The following is an 18,729-nucleotide window of genomic DNA, read 5'->3' as shown; positions in this document are numbered from 1 at the left end:
TAATATCAGAGAGAGTGGAATATATCCAGAGGTGGTATTCAGCAGGTTCTGACCAGTTCTGGAGAACCGGTAGCAAAAATTTTGAGTAGTTTGGAGAACCAGCAAATACCATCTCTGACTGGAGATTTTACAGTATCCTTCCCCTGCCATGTCCACCAAGCCACGCCCACAGAACCCGTAGTAAAAAACATTGAATCCCACCACTGAATATATCCCCATTGTTCACTAACATGATAGAAAACAGCGCAAACAACCCATTCCCTTTGAACTGGATTGTGGATCTACCTGCAGTGTGCTACTAGTCTTCTGTTCCTATAAATAGAATGCTATTAAGTATTTTTTTAATGTACAATAGGCCTACTCTAAAAGCAACAGACAGGGTAAACTTAAGATTTCCAAATTTAAACAAGAACTCATAAATGTATTTTTTGGGAGGATCGGTCACCTCACCAGGTTGTTGTTGTGGGAAAAATAAAGAGGAAGGACTATTATTTATGTTCTCTGCGTTGATCATTCATATATATATATATATATAGTAGATCTTTGGTTGTTGGTTTTCTCCGAACAACCAAAGATCTACATATAAATACCCGAGAACCTCAGAAAACAAATATATATATATATATATATATATATATATATATATATATATATATATATATATATATGGATCTTTGGTTGTTCGGGTTTTCTCCCGCGTAAGATTGAAGTATCTAGGCAACGTTTCGATGAAGTCTCATTCATCATCTTCAGGCTTCTGTCTCCGGCTCTGTGCTTCTCAGAGTAATGTGAGATTGCAGCTGCTTCCTCTTTTAACTGCCAGTGGGGTGGGACTTGATTGGGTGGGGGCTTGGCTGTGTTCTGATTGGGTGGGGGGTGTTCTCATTGGTAGGGGTTTGGCTGTGTTCTGATTGGTTGGGGGTTAGCCATGTTCTGATTGGTTGGAGCGTGTTCTGTTCAGGTGGGGGCTTGGTTGTGCTCAGGTTAGTCTTAGTTGCTGGGGATTTGAGCTGGTGAGTTGTGATCTAGCTGTTTGGCTTCTAGTTCGTGGTCCTGCTGCATCTTCATAGTGGGTGTCGGTTTGCTTCATGTATGGCTCAGAGGGGTTTGAAGTGGGTGCAGTGCAGCTTCTGGTCCATGGTCGTGTCTCATTTTCTGAATGGGTGGGAGTCTGTTTTCTACATGGCAGTGTGGTGGTGGCCTCTTGTGTGGCTCTCATGGGTGTGAGTCTGGTGTCCTTCTTCATGTTAGGTACTGTCTGTTCATGAGGGCGGGTTTCCAAATGGCTGGAAGGCGGGAGGTGTCATCTCGTGTGTTCATGCTGTGTGGGCGTTTTCTATCTCTATGGCTTCTCTGATTATTCTGCTGTTGAAGTGTTCGGTTTTGGCGATAGTTCTGGTATTTTTAAAATCAATTTCATGTCCTGTGGCTTTGACATGTTGGACCAGGGAAGAGGTCGTTTCTTCTTTTTTGATTGAGTTCTTATGTTCTTCAATGCGTGCACTTATTCTTCTGTTAGTTTGTCCAATGTATGTGGTAGGGCAGGCAGTGCAGGGGATTTCGTATACTCCTTGGTTTTCTAATTCGATTTTGTCTTTGGGGTTTCTTAGGATGGTGGATATTTTTCTGTTTGTGCAGAATGCTGTTTTGATGTTGTGTTTTTGGAGGATCTTGCTAATTTTGTCTGTAGTGCCTTTTATATATGGGAGGAGGGCTTTGCCGTTTTCTTGTTCTCTGACTTGGATTTTGGTTGGGGTTTCTTCATCCAGATGCCCCAAGCTTTATGGTCTCCCCAAAATACACAAAGAAGGAACCCCACTCAGACCAATAGTCAGCTCCATAGGCTCACCTCTACAAAACCTGGCCAAATTCCTCGCCAAACAACTACAACCCTATGCAGAATCCATCAACTCACACGTAAGAAACTCATTCCAGTTCATCGAGATCATAAAGAAACAAAACTTACAACCTAGCGACCTACTAGTAAGCTTCGATGTCATATCCCTCTTCACCCAAGTGCCAATAAAAGAAGCCTTGACAGCCATCCAAAACAAATACAACCCCCAAGCACATCCTAGATCTAACCAACCACTGCCTATCCAATACATACTTCACCTACAATGGACAAAAATATAAACAAATAGAAGGAGCACCCATGGGATCACCCCTCTCACCTGTCATCGCAAACCTCTACATGGAACACTTTGAAACACAAGCTCTAGAAAAATACGACCACAAACCCAAACTCTGGCTCAGATACGTAGATGACACCTTCATAATCTGGCCACATGGGAAAGAAAAACTGAACAACTTCCTCACATACCTCAACAGCCTACACCCCAAAATACAATTCACCATGGAAACAGAAGCCAACAATCAACTTCCTTCCTAGATGTCTTGGTATACAAAAGATCCAACGGCTCCCTAGGACACACCATCTACCAGAAGAAAACACATACTAACCGCTATCTACATGCACTCTCACACCACCACCCAGCACAGATCAATTCCGTAGCCAAGACACTCATCTCCAGAACAAAATGCTTAGCCGATGAACAACACCAAAAACCGAACTACACACTCTCACCAACGTACTTACAGCCAATGGATTCCAAAGAAAGAAGATTACCCACCTAATCCAAAAAGAAACCCCAACCAAAATCCAAGACAGAGAACAAGAAAACGGCAAAGCCCTCCTCCCATATATAAAAGGCACTACAGACAAAATTAGCAAGATCCTCCAAAAACACATCAAAACAGCATTCTGCACAAACAGAAAAAATATCCACCATCCTAAGAAACCCCAAAGACAAAATCAATTAGAAAACCAAGGAGTATACGAAATCCCTGCACTGCCTGCCCTACCACATACATTGGACAAACTAACAGAAGAATAAGTGCACGCATTGAAGAACATAAGAACTCAATCAAAAAGAAGAAACGACCTCTTCCCTGGTCCAACATGTCAAAGCCACAGGACATGAAATTGATTTTAAAAATACCAGAACTATCGCCAAAACCGAACACTTCAACAGCAGAATAATCAGAGAAGCCATAGAGATAGAAAACGCCCACACAGCATGAACACACGAGATGACACCTCCCGCCTTCCAGCCATTTGGAAACCCGCCCTCATGAACAGACGAGTACCTAACATGAAGAAGGACACCAGACTCACACCCATGAGAGCCACACAAGAGGCCACCACCACACTGCCATGTAGAAAACAGACTCCCACCCATTCAGAAAATGAGACACGACCATGGACCAGAAGCTGCACTGCAGCTGCATCACTACCCACTTCAAACCCCTCTGAGCCATACATGAAGCAAACCGACACCCACTATGAAGATGCAGCAGGACCACGAACTAGAAGCCAAACAGCTAGATCACAACTCACCAGCTCAAATCCCCAGCAACTAAGACTAACCTGAGCACAACCAAGCCCCCACCTGAACAGAACACGCTCCAACCAATCAGAACATGGCTAACCCCCAACCAATCAGAACACAGCCAAACCCCTACCAATGAGAACACACCCCACCCAATCAGAACACAGCCAAGCCCCCACCCAATCAAGTCCCACCCCACTGGCAGTTAAAAGAGGAAGCAGCTGCAATCTCACATTACTCTGAGAAGCACAGAGCCGGAGACAGAAGCCTGAAGATGATGAATGAGACTTCATCGAAACGTTGCCTAGATACTTCGAATCTTACGCGGAGAAAACCCGAACAACCAAAGATCCACATACAAATACCCGCGAGAACCTCAGAAAACAAATATTGCACCTCTACGGGGAGGAAACCCACCATCTGACCAGGACTTATGAAAAACTTGAAGTCCAAAGAGCCTCCATTTTATGTGACCTTGCATTCCTATGCAACTGCCGAGATCAAAATTTAATTCCCACAAGCTTCCAATTGAAATTCCACACCAACACAGCAGCCACCAAACGCATCCTTAAAAGAACAGAACTGGCCCTAATTAGAAATGAACTTCACACGAAAAGGTTTCTCCTAGACCAAATCAACAAAGATCTCCTCACACTCCACCTCAGACTCAGCAACAAGATTCACCCTCTACTTTGGGACAAATCCAAACAACTCGCTGTCTGGAGAGCCAAACACAGACCACCCTCAAGACAGACACACACACCAACAAACTCAGGAAACTACAACAATGCCAAAAACCAACTCCCCTCCCCAACAGCCACACATGAAACAAACATTGCACAACATCTCAGACAAGATCCTCACTGAAGCTGAAACCAAGGTCCTTTCAAAAGGATTCAACTTTGCTGTCGCTCCCAAACACATCCCCACAGAAACCATCATATGCAGAGTTGAAACCAGCCTGACCAAAACCAACCCTGATGATGCTAACAAAATCAGACTCGAAATCACCAACATCCTCTGCACTAGCAAACCACCCAAAAGCAACTTATCCAAAGAAGAACAAACTGCACTACTTAACCTGAAAGAAGACACCAGCATAATAATCCTACCAGCAGACAAGGGCAACGCGACAGTGGTTATGAACACATCTGACTACCAAACCAAGCTAACCAACCTACTCCAAGACCCCACATACAAACCCCTAAAGACAGACCCCACCACCTACCTAGAAAAACTACCAAATCCAAAATAAAAGCCTCCCCCATCAGTGAAGAAATCCAGCAAGGAATCATACCCAGAGAAAAATCATCCAGATGCCCCAAGCTTTATGGTCTCCCCAAAATACACAAAGAAGGAACCCCACTCAGACCAATAGTCAGCTCCATAGGCTCACCTCTACAAAACCTGGCCAAATTCCTCGCCAAACAACTACAACCCTATGCAGAATCCATCAACTCACACGTAAGAAACTCATTCCAGTTCATCGAGATCATAAAGAAACAAAACTTACAACCTAGCGACCTACTAGTAAGCTTCGATGTCATATCCTCTTCACCCAAGTGCCAATAAAAGAAGCCTTGACAGCCATCCAAAACAAATACAACCCCCAAGCACATCCTAGATCTAACCAACCACTGCCTATCCAATACATACTTCACCTACAATGGACAAAAATATAAACAAATAGAAGGAGCACCCATGGGATCACCCTCTCACCTGTCATCGCAAACCTCTACATGGAACACTTTGAAACACAAGCTCTAGAAAATACGACCACAAACCCAAACTCTGGCTCAGATACGTAGATGACACCTTCATAATCTGGCCACATGGGAAAGAAAAACTGAACAACTTCCTCACATACCTCAACAGCCTACACCCCAAAATACAATTCACCATGGAAACAGAAGCCAACAATCAACTTCCTTCCTAGATGTCTTGGTATACAAAAGATCCAATGGCTCCCTAGGACACACCATCTACCAGAAGAAAACACATACTAACCGCTATCTACATGCACTCTCACACCACCACCCAGCACAGATCAATTCCGTAGCCAAGACACTCATCTCCAGAACAAAATGCTTAGCCGATGAACAACACCAAAAACCGAACTACACACTCTCACCAACGTACTTACAGCCAATGGATTCCAAAGAAAGAAGATTACCCACCTAATCCAAAAAGAAACCCCAACCAAAATCCAAGACAGAGAACAAGAAAACGGCAAAGCCCTCCTCCCATATATAAAAGGCACTACAGACAAAATTAGCAAGATCCTCCAAAAACACAACATCAAAACAGCATTCTGCACAAACAGAAAAATATCCACCATCCTAAGAAACCCCAAAGACAAAATCGAATTAGAAAACCAAGGAGTATACGAAATCCCCTGCACTGCCTGCCCTACCACATACATTGGACAAACTAACAGAAGAATAAGTGCACGCATTGAAGAACATAAGAACTCAATCAAAAAAGAAGAAACGACCTCTTCCCTGGTCCAACATGTCAAAGCCACAGGACATGAAATTGATTTTAAAAATACCAGAACTATCGCCAAAACCGAACACTTCAACAGCAGAATAATCAGAGAAGCCATAGAGATAGAAAAACGCCCACACAGCATGAACACACGAGATGACACCTCCCGCCTTCCAGCCATTTGGAAACCCGCCCTCATGAACAGACGAGTACCTAACATGAAGAAGGACACCAGACTCACACCCATGAGAGCCACACAAGAGGCCACCACCACACTGCCATGTAGAAAACAGACTCCCACCCATTCAGAAAATGAGACACGACCATGGACCAGAAGCTGCACTGCAGCTGCATCACTACCCACTTCAAACCCCTCTGAGCCATACATGAAGCAAACCGACACCCACTATGAAGATGCAGCAGGACCACGAACTAGAAGCCAAACAGCTAGATCACAACTCACCAGCTCAAATCCCCAGCAACTAAGACTAACCTGAGCACAACCAAGCCCCCACCTGAACAGAACACGCCTCCAACCAATCAGAACATGGCTAACCCCCAACCAATCAGAACACAGCCAAACCCCCTACCAATGAGAACACACCCCCACCCAATCAGAACACAGCCAAGCCCCCACCCAATCAAGTCCCACCCCCACTGGCAGTTAAAGAGGAAGCAGCTGCAATCTCACATTACTCTGAGAAGCACAGAGCCGGAGACAGAAGCCTGAAGATGATGAATGAGACTTCATCGAAACGTTGCCTAGATACTTGAATCTTACGCGAGAAAACCCGAACAACCAAAGATCCACATACAAATACCCGAGAACCTCAGAAAACAAATATTGCACCTCTACGGGAGGAAACCCACCATCTGACCAGGACTTATGAAAAACTTGAAGTCCAAAGAGCCTCCATTTTATGTGACCTTGCATTCCTATGCAACTGCCGAGATCAAAATTTAATTCCCACAAGCTTCCAATTGAAATTCCACACCAACACAGCAGCCACCAAACGCATCCTTAAAAGAACAGAACTGGCCCTAATTAGAAATGAACTTCACACGAAAAGGTTTCTCCTAGACCAAATCAACAAAGATCTCCTCACACTCCACCTCAGACTCAGCAACAAGATTCACCCTCTACTTTGGGACAAATCCAAACAACTCGCTGTCTGGAGAGCCGAAACACAGACCACCCTCAAGACAGACACACACACCAACAAACTCAGGAAACTACAACAATGCCAGAAACCAACTCCCCCTCCCCACAGCCACACATGAAACAAACATTGCACAACATCTCAGACAAGATCCTCACTGAAGCTGAAACCAAGGTCCTTTCAAAGGATTCAACTTTGCTGTCGCTCCCAAACACATCCCCACAGAAACCATCATATGCAGAGTTGAAACCAGCCTGACCAAAACCAACCCTGATGATGCTAACAAAATCAGACTCGAAATCACCAACATCCTCTGCACTAGCAAACCACCCAAAAGCAACTTATCCAAAGAAGAACAAACTGCACTACTTAACCTGAAAGAAGACACCAGCATAATAATCCTACCAGCAGACAAGGGCAACGCGACAGTGGTTATGAACACATCTGACTACCAAACCAAGCTAACCAACCTACTCCAAGACCCCACATACAAACCCCTAAAGACAGACCCCACCACCTACCTAGAAAAAACTACCAAATCCAAAATAAAAGCCTCCCCCATCAGTGAAGAAATCCAGCAAGGAATCATACCCAGAGAAAAATCATCCAGATGCCCCAAGCTTTATGGTCTCCCCAAAATACACAAAGAAGGAACCCCACTCAGACCAATAGTCAGCTCCATAGGCTCACCTCTACAAAACCTGGCCAAATTCCTCGCCAAACAACTACAACCCTATGCAGAATCCATCAACTCACACGTAAGAAACTCATTCCAGTTCATCGAGATCATAAAGAAACAAAACTTACAACCTAGCGACCTACTAGTAAGCTTCGATGTCATATCCCTCTTCACCCAAGTGCCAATAAAAGAAGCCTTGACAGCCATCCAAAACAAATACAACCCCCAAGCACATCCTAGATCTAACCAACCACTGCCTATCCAATACATACTTCACCTACAATGGACAAAAATATAAACAAATAGAAGGAGCACCCATGGGATCACCCCTCTCACCTGTCATCGCAAACCTCTACATGGAACACTTTGAAACACAAGCTCTAGAAAAATACGACCACAAACCCAAACTCTGGCTCAGATACGTAGATGACACCTTCATAATCTGGCCACATGGGAAAGAAAAACTGAACAACTTCCTCACATACCTCAACAGCCTACACCCCAAAATACAATTCACCATGGAAACAGAAGCCAACAATCAACTTCCCTTCCTAGATGTCTTGGTATACAAAAGATCCAATGGCTCCCTAGGACACACCATCTACCAGAAGAAAACACATACTAACCGCTATCTACATGCACTCTCACACCACCACCCAGCACAGATCAATTCCGTAGCCAAGACACTCATCTCCAGAACAAAATGCTTAGCCGATGAACAACACCAAAAAACCGAACTACACACTCTCACCAACGTACTTACAGCCAATGGATTCCAAAGAAAGAAGATTACCCACCTAATCCAAAAAGAAACCCCAACCAAAATCCAAGACAGAGAACAAGAAAACGGCAAAGCCCTCCTCCCATATATAAAAGGCACTACAGACAAAATTAGCAAGATCCTCCAAAAACACAACATCAAAACAGCATTCTGCACAAACAGAAAAATATCCACCATCCTAAGAAACCCCAAAGACAAAATCGAATTAGAAAACCAAGGAGTATACGAAATCCCCTGCACTGCCTGCCCTACCACATACATTGGACAAACTAACAGAAGAATAAGTGCACGCATTGAAGAACATAAGAACTCAATCAAAAAGAAGAAAGCGACCTCTTCCCTGGTGCAACATGTCAAAGCCACAGGACATGAAATTGATTTTAAAAATACCAGAACTATCGCCAAAACCGAACACTTCAACAGCAGAATAATCAGAGAAGCCATAAAGATGAAAAACGCCCACACAGCATGAACACACGAGATGACACCTCCCGCCTTCCAGCCATTTGGAAACCCGCCCTCATGAACAGGCAGAGTACCTAACATGAAGAAGGACACCAGACTCACACCCATGAGAGCCACACAAGAGGCCACCACCACACTGCCATGTAGAAAACAGACTCCCACCCATTCAGAAAATGAGACACGACCATGGACCAGAAGCTGCACTGCAGCTGCATCACTACCCACTTCAAACCCCTCTGAGCCATACATGAAGCAAACCGACACCCACTATGAAGATGCAGCAGGACCACGAACTAGAAGCCAAACAGCTAGATCACAACTCACCAGCTCAAATCCCCCAGCAACTAAGACTAACCTGAGCACAACCAAGCCCCCACCTGAACAGAACACGCCTCCAACCAATCAGAACATGGCTAACCCCCAACCAATCAGAACACAGCCAAACCCCCTACCAATGAGAACACACCCCACCCAATCAGAACACAGCCAAGCCCCCACCCAATCAAGTCCCACCCCCACTGGCAGTTAAAAAGAGGAAGCAGCTGCAATCTCACATTACTCTGAGAAGCACAGAGCAGGAGACAGAAGCCTGAAGATGATGAATGAGACTTCATCGAAACGTTGCCTAGATACTTGAATCTTACGCGGGAAAACCCGAACAACCAAAGATCCACATACAAATACCATGAGAACCTCAGAAAACAAATATATATATATATATATATATATATATATATATATATATATATATATATATATATATATATATATATATATATATATATATATATATATATATATGTATATGTGGATCTTTGGTTGTTTGGGTTTTCTCCCGCGTAAGATTGGCAGTATCTAGGCAACGTTTTCGATGAAGTCTCATTCATCATCTTCAGGCTTGTGTCTTTGGCTTGTGCTTCTCAGAGTGATGTGAGCTTGCAGCTGCTTATTCCTTTTAACTGCTAGTGGGGGTGTGACTTGATTGGGTGGGGGCTTGGCTGTGTTCTGATTGGGTGGGGGTGTAGGGGGTTTGGCTGTGTTCTGATTGGTTGGGGGGTTAGCCGTGTTCTGATTGGCTGGAGGTGTGTTCTGTTCAGGTGGGGGCTTGGTTGTGCTCAGGTTAGTCTTAGTTGCTGGGGGATTTGAGCTGGTGAGCTGTGATCCTGCTGTTTGGCTTCGAGTTCGTGGTCGTGCTACATCTTCATGGTGGGTGTCAGTTTGCTTCATGTATGGCTCGGAGGGGTTTGAAGTGGGTAGTGATGCAGCTGCAGTGCGGCTTCTGGTCCGTGGTCGTGTCTCATCTTCTGTGTGGGTGTGAGTCTGCTTTCTGTGTGGAAGTGTGGTGGTGGCATCTTGTGTGGTCCTCATGGGTGTGAGTCTGGGGTCATTCTTCATGTTAGGTACTCGTCTGTTCATGAGGGCGGGTTTCCAAATGGCTGGTAGGCGGGAGGTGTCATCTCATTTATTCATGCTGTGAGGGCGTTTTTCTATCTCTATGGCTTCTCTGATTATTCTGTTGTTGAAGTGTTCGGTTTTGGCGATAGTTCTGGTATTTTTAAAGTCAATCTCATGTCCTGTGGCTTTGGGGTGTCTGGTAGGCGGGAGGTATTGTCCCGTCTATTCATTTCTATTCACCCCCATAACATGAATAGACGGGACGATACTTCCTGCCTACCAGACATCTGGAAGCTAGCCCTCACCAACAAACAAGTCCCAGCCACAAAAACCAACACCAGACCCAAAACAACACGGGACACCACCGCCAATCCCCCTCATCATACCCAGGCCCAAGCCCTTCCTATAAACTAAGGACAACCACCATCCAGAAAACAGACCACGGCTGCTTCACCAGCTGTCGCACCCCCCTACCCCAATACCAGACAAGCTGACACATGCCAAGAACACAGACCCAGACCTTGAACTTGAAGCCAGACTAAAACCCAGAATGCTACATCACAGCCACCCACTCAGGATATCACATCAAAATACCCAGGAAATTACACCACAAGAACTCAAGAAGTTGCAACACAGCAAATGACCCAGGATATCATAGCACAAGACCAAGGATACCACAGCAATAAGTCTCACAAGGTCATCACACAACCCATTACCCAAGCTGTTACTACATAGGAGGCTAATGGAAAAGAGATCAAAACACAAATGATCCAGGAGATTACAACACCAGGACCCAGGATACCACAACAAAAGAACTCACAAGCCCATCACACAACCCATTACCCAAGCCGTTAAAACACGAGAGGCTAATGGAAAAAAGATCACTACAAAACAAACGATCCAGGAGATTACAGCACAAGATCCAGGATATCTCCACCACAAAACTCACAAGGCAATCACACAGCCCGTTATACCAACATCAACTCCATCAACCAATCAAGAGGCAGCAGCGCAGCCAACCAGCCCAGCACAGCAGCCCCCACCACCAGTATTTATAGAGAGACAGCAGCTCCAATCACACACTGCTTGCACTGGCACGAAGCTGAAAGCACCAGCCTGAGAATGGCGAGTGGGACCTCGCCGAAACGTTGCCAAGATACTCTTAATCTTACACGGGAAAAGACCCGAACACACCTAGACATACATACATACATACATACATACATACATACATAAAAACAAATGTGTGTGTGTTCCAACGTAACTCTGGAACACCTTCAGCAATTTCAACCAAACTTGGTACACAGATGACTAATCCTCTGGAAACAAATACTGTGGGGGTAAGACAGCCCTAACACCTCTCGGGATGTATATATGCCTTAAAATGGCTTCTACCGTACAGCACAGTGGACTTGCCATGGGTAACGGTTTCACAGTATTCCACAAGGGGTCTCCCTCTTGTGGATGAACAGAAGCATTGCGATGCTGCGCGAAAGATAGTACAACAGCATCCTGACTACAGGATTTCCCTATCTAATACAGGATTGGGATAAATAAATATTTGGGCAAAGCTGGGTTATCGGCTAGTTATTTAAAAAATAATAACAGCAGGATAAAAATCTAATAAGTAAACAAGTAAATAAAGAAACAAGGATCAGCAACCCGAGCCTGTTAGGTTTCATTAAAAACTAAATCAAGAAGAGGAGAGTTTTCAGACAGAAAAGTAATTACAGCTGCCATCCTCATTACTGGAGAAAATACTGAAACAGAAACAATACAAGACTTAATTTAAAAAAAGGTTTCTTGTTTTCTTAGAGTGGCACAATAAATGGAATCCTAATAAAGTCCAGCTAAGACTGAAACAAGTGCTTTAAACCGGACACTTGCTGAAAGTGGAGTCCATAACCTGGACTTGGAAAAGCAATGCAAGGGATATTAAGACCAAAGAACAGGAAAGGAATCCAGAAATTCTTCAGCATAATACATAGCTTGGCAGAGTTTTAAACAGGGATCATTGTGGAACACTCTCACAACTCAAAAAAATAAGGACATTGGGTGAGAATGATCCACAAGTGATTTGCAGGCATTATTTTTAAAATTAAAATCTATCCCAAATCCCTATTCTCCTGTACTAAAGTTCAGCAGAACAGCTTGTGTTGCAAAACAACGTAACAGAGATATGGCTAGGAATTCTACTCAGTACATTCTAATCAAGCATTCTTTTAAAGTGATCAATCTTACACATACTTTGAGAAAGAACTATTGCCTATACATGGAGAAGTTCTATTTGTTTTCATTTGGCCAAACAATGCAGGCCCAATAAGAACACAAATTTTGAAAATGTATTGCACAGAAACAGTTGCTAGGTGCCCTGAAGAGTTTCAAGAAGTCTTAATAAAATTACAATGATTAGATATATGAAAATTCCATAAGAGCATCATCTTGCACTGAGAAACTTCATACAGAACATTCCTCCTTAAGTCACCAAAGAGTCACCAAAGAGTCAACTTTCCTTATTGAGAAGGACACAGAACCCATGAAGTGTTACAGTACTTAACAATTTCTAACACTGTTGACAGGCAAAGGGATTACAGAAGACCATAGATGAAGATGGTTAACAGGTGATCAGACACTGTAGAAGTGGCCAGACTATGTATGAGCTATCAGTGGAGGCTTAGAGTCCAAGATGGGATCTTGTTCAGGGGCAATGAGTATTCTTTTTCAGGCTTTGCAGTTGGACATAATTAAAAGAAAGTACACATTCCATGAGAGTACTGATAGCACACAGTATCAATTTTAGCCTGGCATAAATGCCCAGATGAAAATGTAGAAAACAACATTTGCAAATCACTGAGCTAATCTATTAGATTTTTATTCTAATTTGGGGGAGAATAGGTCCAACTTTCTTGGTTTTCTTTGGTTATTATCTTGACAGCTGAATGCGCTTTTTCATTGTTCTGAGAATAAGCAGGTGGGGTAGTTTGAAACTATGATTTCTGCTATGTCTGCAAAGCATTACATTGCCCAAATATCAATTGTGACTTATTATTCAAGACTGTTACATCAGCTATTACACAATGAGTGAAGTAACTCTTAACTTTGGGACCTGGTATTTGAATCTATTTATACCAAGTCTTCTTTCATCCCTTTACATGTTTTTGCAGGGCCTAGATCAGAGTATGACTCAAGAACTAATGAGTTGATGAACCTCTCAAGGCCATAATAAAGAACCTGGATTTTAGTTGAGCAGAAAGTAAGATGTAAACATATTAAGTATCTTTCTGCCTTAAGAATGGCCCAGTAGAGGTAGGTGTGTGTGTGTGTGTGTGTGTGTGTGTGTGTCCCCACATATATGTGATATAGCACGAAGAGTAGAAGAACTGATTTACGAACACATTGGATACAAATTCTGAAGTGGAATCACAGGCAAAGCCCCAATTTATCTACTGTTGATTGTGGGATCAGATTGATGGAGATTGACACCCCAAAAGGATATTTTCCCTGCTTGACCCATAACATGTAGTGGGCCTGATTATTAAAACTGGAGATTTAAAAACCTGAAAAGATCAACACGAATACTTTTGGCTATAAACAATTTCAACACTACCAGGAAAGATCAACCTTTACCACGCAGTAAAACTTTGGCTGGGTTACTTCTGCAAAGATTCGTTTCATGAGGGGCATATAAACAAATTTAAAAAATATAACAATGTTCGAATGTTTCCATTAGAAATAATATTTTTGTGAAAGTGGTTGAAGGAAGGATGTATTTGTATGAGTTGACTCAAACAGAAAAGTAGAGAAGCAGAATGTAGGGCTAAAAAGGCTTAGTCCTTGCTCAGAAGGCCTATTCTGCCACCCTGTGTTCACTTCCAAGAAAATTTTAACACAGCAAGCTCCCAAATCAATTTGCCAAACAGACCCTATGAAATAAGAGGCACAGGTATACGCCCTACACACAGCAAGCTCACAAAAGTGGCATCAGAATATTTATTCCCTCACAAAATCAATTCACTATCCTTCTGCCATGCATATTCTCCTATTTTCTCAGGATCCTAGCCCTCGCTTCACAATCATGTATGTCACTATTTCATTTAAACCAGGTCTGTCCAATCTTGGCAAATTTAAGACCTATGGACTTCATCTCCTAGAATTCTCCCAACTAGCCATGCTGCTGGAAAATTCTAAGAGTTGAAGTCCATGAGGCTTAAAGTTACCAAGACTGGATGCCCTTGCTTTAAAAGCTTTGCACCCCCATGATAAAATTGTCACAGTTACTCCAGAACCCATCATTCATGCTGACCTCAGGTTTCCAGCCTCCTTTTCTGTCTTTTAGTTTGAACAGATATCCAAAATGGATTTCAATGCCAATCACTGGTCTCCAGGCACTATCAATTTCCTACGATGCTACGGGTAGCTTAAGGAAATAAATACTGTGGCTAAAGAATTGGCATTTGTCTTGTTTATGCATCAACTGTGACAAAAAAAGGTTTAACAAAGAAATAATGAACTTCACAGATTTCTGAAGAAATAATATTTTTCATATACAGATAGTCCTCAACTTACCTTTACTCATGTTCATTTAGTGACTGTTCAAAATTACAACAGCACTGAAAAAAGTGACTTATGACCATTTTCCCACTTACGACCACTGCAGCATCTGTGTGGTCACATGACCAAAATTCAAATGCTTGGCAGCTGACTTGTATTTATGACAGTTGCAATGTTGTAGGGTCATGTGATCATTTTTTGGTGACTGTCTGACAAGCGAAGGCAATGGTGAAACCAAATACATTTAACAACAGTGTTATTAACTTAACAATTGCAATTATTCATTTAATAAATGTGGCATGAAAGATAATAAAATGGGGGAAAACTCACCTAACCGTTTTGCTTAGCAACATAAAGTTTGGGCTTAATTGCGATCATAAGTTTTGGACTACTTGTATAAATTTCACACTGGGAAACTTTAGCTATATAATTTTGGTTCAAGATCACCTCATTTATAATTAATAAATATGTAGTAGTAATAAATATGGCAACATCAGAGATCAAAAAGCTCACTTCACTGTTTCCTTAAATAGTAACTCTTCCATTACAGCACAGGTGTCAAACTTGTGGTGTCACATTGCCGTCACACAACGTATTGTGATGTTTTTTTTCCCCTTCGTGGGCGTGGTCTATGAATGACGCATCCCGCCCACAGGCCACCAGTTTGACACCCCTGCATTACAGGACAGATGAGATTGAAAAAATATTTCTCAAATTTACCTGAAGGTATCAGTTCAGATAATCGAAACTTTGCCACGTTTTCTGAAAATGAGAAATCAAACATATTATTCATGAGAGCTAAGCAAATGTAATACTTATGTGCAAAAGTGCTGAAGTCTCAAAACAGTATGAGGCACATGTTCTTAGATCTTCATATGGTATTACTCATATTTTAGTCTTCAAGGGACTCCATTTCATTTTAGTTTACTTTAATAAAAGATAGATATTGAAAAAAATATTTATTGATTTATTTATATCCCGCCTTTATTATTGTCAGAATAAACTCAAAGTGGCTAACATATCCAACACATCTTTCTCCTCTTATTTTCCTCACAACAACAATCCAGTGTGGTGGGTTGGGCTGAAAGAGAATGACTGGTCTAAGATCACCTGGTTGACTTTCATATCTAAATATCCAAATATTACTTCCATCTATTAATATTCTAATCTATTGTGGGAGGAGAATAAAAGGTCTTTCTTGAAATATTCCCAAACCATGATCTTCAAACATATTCCTGAACATTACAAAGAAGGAAATACAAAAAAACAGCACACAGCATCTCTTTTTTCTTTACATTCAATTTTTTTAAAATTATACTTTCAGTTGTGATTCCACAATTCAAACAGGGTCCTGAAACCTCGGTTTGATCTTTGTTTGATCTCATTATTAATAGTTTGAGCAAATCAATCACCCAAGCTCAAACAGCATCAGGATAAGCAGTTCCTGATTTAATTTAAAACTAAAAAAAGGTTCTTGCTTTTGATCCTATGCACTGCCACGCAAGAATAGAAAGAAGGGGAAGCATTTTTGTGTGACTCAAATTTTGGCACACAATAGGAAAATGATTGTTTATGAGGTCTGAACCAGATCATCTGTTACATCTCTGGCAATATCTTGTGATAATGCCTTACAGCACCTTCAATCTGGTCTAGTTTGGTGATTTGGCTTATGTATTCCCTCAACACATGTTGAGTTGAAAGCAGAATGGACTCCCAAGGGATCGGGAAGGTGACTATTGATGATACAAGTGTTGCTTCACAATACACCTTATGCCCTTTTTGTGCATGTGTTGTGGCACTGTAACAGCTATCAGGCCAATTATGGCACAATTACTGAAAAACAGAACTGAATCCATAACCAGAAGGCCCCTGCAGGGCAGAATTTCAAAACTATCATTTTATGTTTTTACAATGTTAAATAACAGACAGTAAATACTGTTTACTGATTTATTCAGCTTGTACAATTACTGTAATTGCCTAAATACATTTAAGGACTAATGAATTAGAATGTTGGAATCTCTTTATCCCACATTTTTACTAAATGTGTAGTAATTAGTCCAATGGTTGCTGTAATCCAATAATTAATTTTGTGTCTCCTACATCTCTTTTTATATCTCAATATTTTATTTTTATGTCTTCGTGTATTTAACTTTTTTAAAAGAAACTTGTATAATACTGATCACTGACCACTGAAAGCAAATTTTACTTGGACGAGCAAGGGATATATTTGGGAGACTTACTTTCCAGCAGTTCTACAACAGTAATAGGATCTGTAGCATTTTCAAATACCTACAAAAATAGAAGCAAAAAAGGACGATAATAAAACAGTTAGAAATAGCAATTTCTAATCATCTGATTAATATTCATCCTTTCAAATTTTAATTTATTCAATTGACTGAAGTTAATGAACACATAAATATCAAAATGTCAACATAGATGTTTTTGTTCTGCTGAAGGAAATTTAAAAGACCCTTCACTGTCGTTCATCAGATAAAATAACCGCTGCTAAATAAAACAGTCTGAATTGTTAAATTGGATTCTGGCTTGCTGACACTGTGGTAGAAGTTTGCCGTCATTAACCATTAAAATAAACCAAGGTTAATTCACATTAATAAAACACACCAGCAATCCCTAAAAGAGCACCCACATATGGCCAAATTGGCCAAAGTTAAGCCATGCTAAAAAAAAAAAAAGAGAAACTCACTTTAAAAAAGCTATTGTCTTAGAGGGCATAGGTTTGTCTTCTGTTCCCATCCTCTCTCTCTCTCAAAAACTGACGGAGATGAAAGGGGTGGTGTGGGAAGCAGCTGCCATATCACTGCAGGAAGTAGCCTGATGCAAAAAGCAGCATCAGAGAACCTTCAAAGCAACCTCTGAGGCCTAGAAGCATTATGGAAAATTAGGATGGCAACTGCTATTCAGTAAATGTCTCACCTGATATTTATATTCATTGGGCAGAATCTTGAAGAACACTTGTTTGAAATGATTGGAACAAGCATTTAAAACCTTGGATTCCAACAAAGGGCTCGAAGACATCTTTGGATGGGGTAGGAGCAGGGCTGGTTTGGACCGGTTCGGGCGAACCCCTTGTTCCAATGATCAGCTGGCTCCACTGCGACGAGCGTGTGGGCCCGCCCGCTTGCCCCTCCTCTTTCCTGTGCTTTATTTCCTTTGTTTAGAGCACAGCTGATTCGTGCGGCAGAACTGTTTGCCGCGTCTTAGCTGTTTTCTTCATAGAGGCAGTTGAAGGTAAGTATTAGAGGCTTTTTTAAACGTGGAGTGTGAACCAGTTGTTACACCGGTTGAATTGCACCACTGGGTAGAGTCAAAAAATGCAGAATAGCAGCCATGATCCATGATCAAAGTCCCAGCTTTTTTATTTACATTACACACGCGCCATACATAAAACTGGGGGGAGCCGTTGATCCCACCATGACTATTCCCTTTCTCGGCAATTAATTTTTACAAAGTGCAAAGAAAGAGTAAGATACAAAAGGCATCAAAGGCAGAGGATAAAAGTAAAGCCAAGGGAATCCTATCTAATCCTTTTTATACGTATATACCCTTCCTAGTGCCTTTCCATTCTTTTTAATCTTTGCAAGCCAGCCTTGTATTGTAAGAAGAAAGAAAAACCAGCTGTATACTAGATGTGCAACATGGATTTCAAAATATTGACACCTCCCACAGGATTGTAACAGGTGAATGTAAACTGCAGACAACAGTTTTCCACCAAGCATTAAGAGAAACCGCCTTATGCGAGCGTTAATATTTCATCATTCTGCCCAGTGGTGGGATTCAAATATTTTACTACCGGTTCTG

The 18,729-nt window shown here is 41.9% G+C and overlaps 1 protein-coding gene across 3 annotated transcripts in view; it reads right to left on the bottom strand.

Moving 5' to 3' along the window:
* The window catches only part of SPATA6L (spermatogenesis associated 6 like), a 43,236-nt gene that overhangs the window by 19,589 nt on the left and 4,918 nt on the right, over positions 1–18,729 (bottom strand). For all 3 annotated transcript variants that reach the window (XM_026703964.2, XM_087926680.1, XM_087926681.1), the window contains exons 3-4: positions 17,151–17,199; positions 15,631–15,672 (exon numbers count right to left, since the gene is read on the bottom strand). In XM_026703964.2, coding sequence (XP_026559749.1) covers positions 15,631–15,672; positions 17,151–17,199 — 91 coding nt within the window. The remainder of the gene's footprint in view (positions 1–15,630; positions 15,673–17,150; positions 17,200–18,729) is intronic.

This window comes from Pseudonaja textilis, chromosome 2 (assembly GCF_049901715.1).
Source record: "Pseudonaja textilis isolate UNSWEBS1 chromosome 2, rPseTex1.2, whole genome shotgun sequence".
Lineage (NCBI taxonomy): Eukaryota > Metazoa > Chordata > Lepidosauria > Squamata > Elapidae > Pseudonaja > Pseudonaja textilis.
The sequence above is the reverse complement of the archived record's forward strand: the minus strand, read 5'-3'. Positions and strand labels throughout refer to the sequence as shown.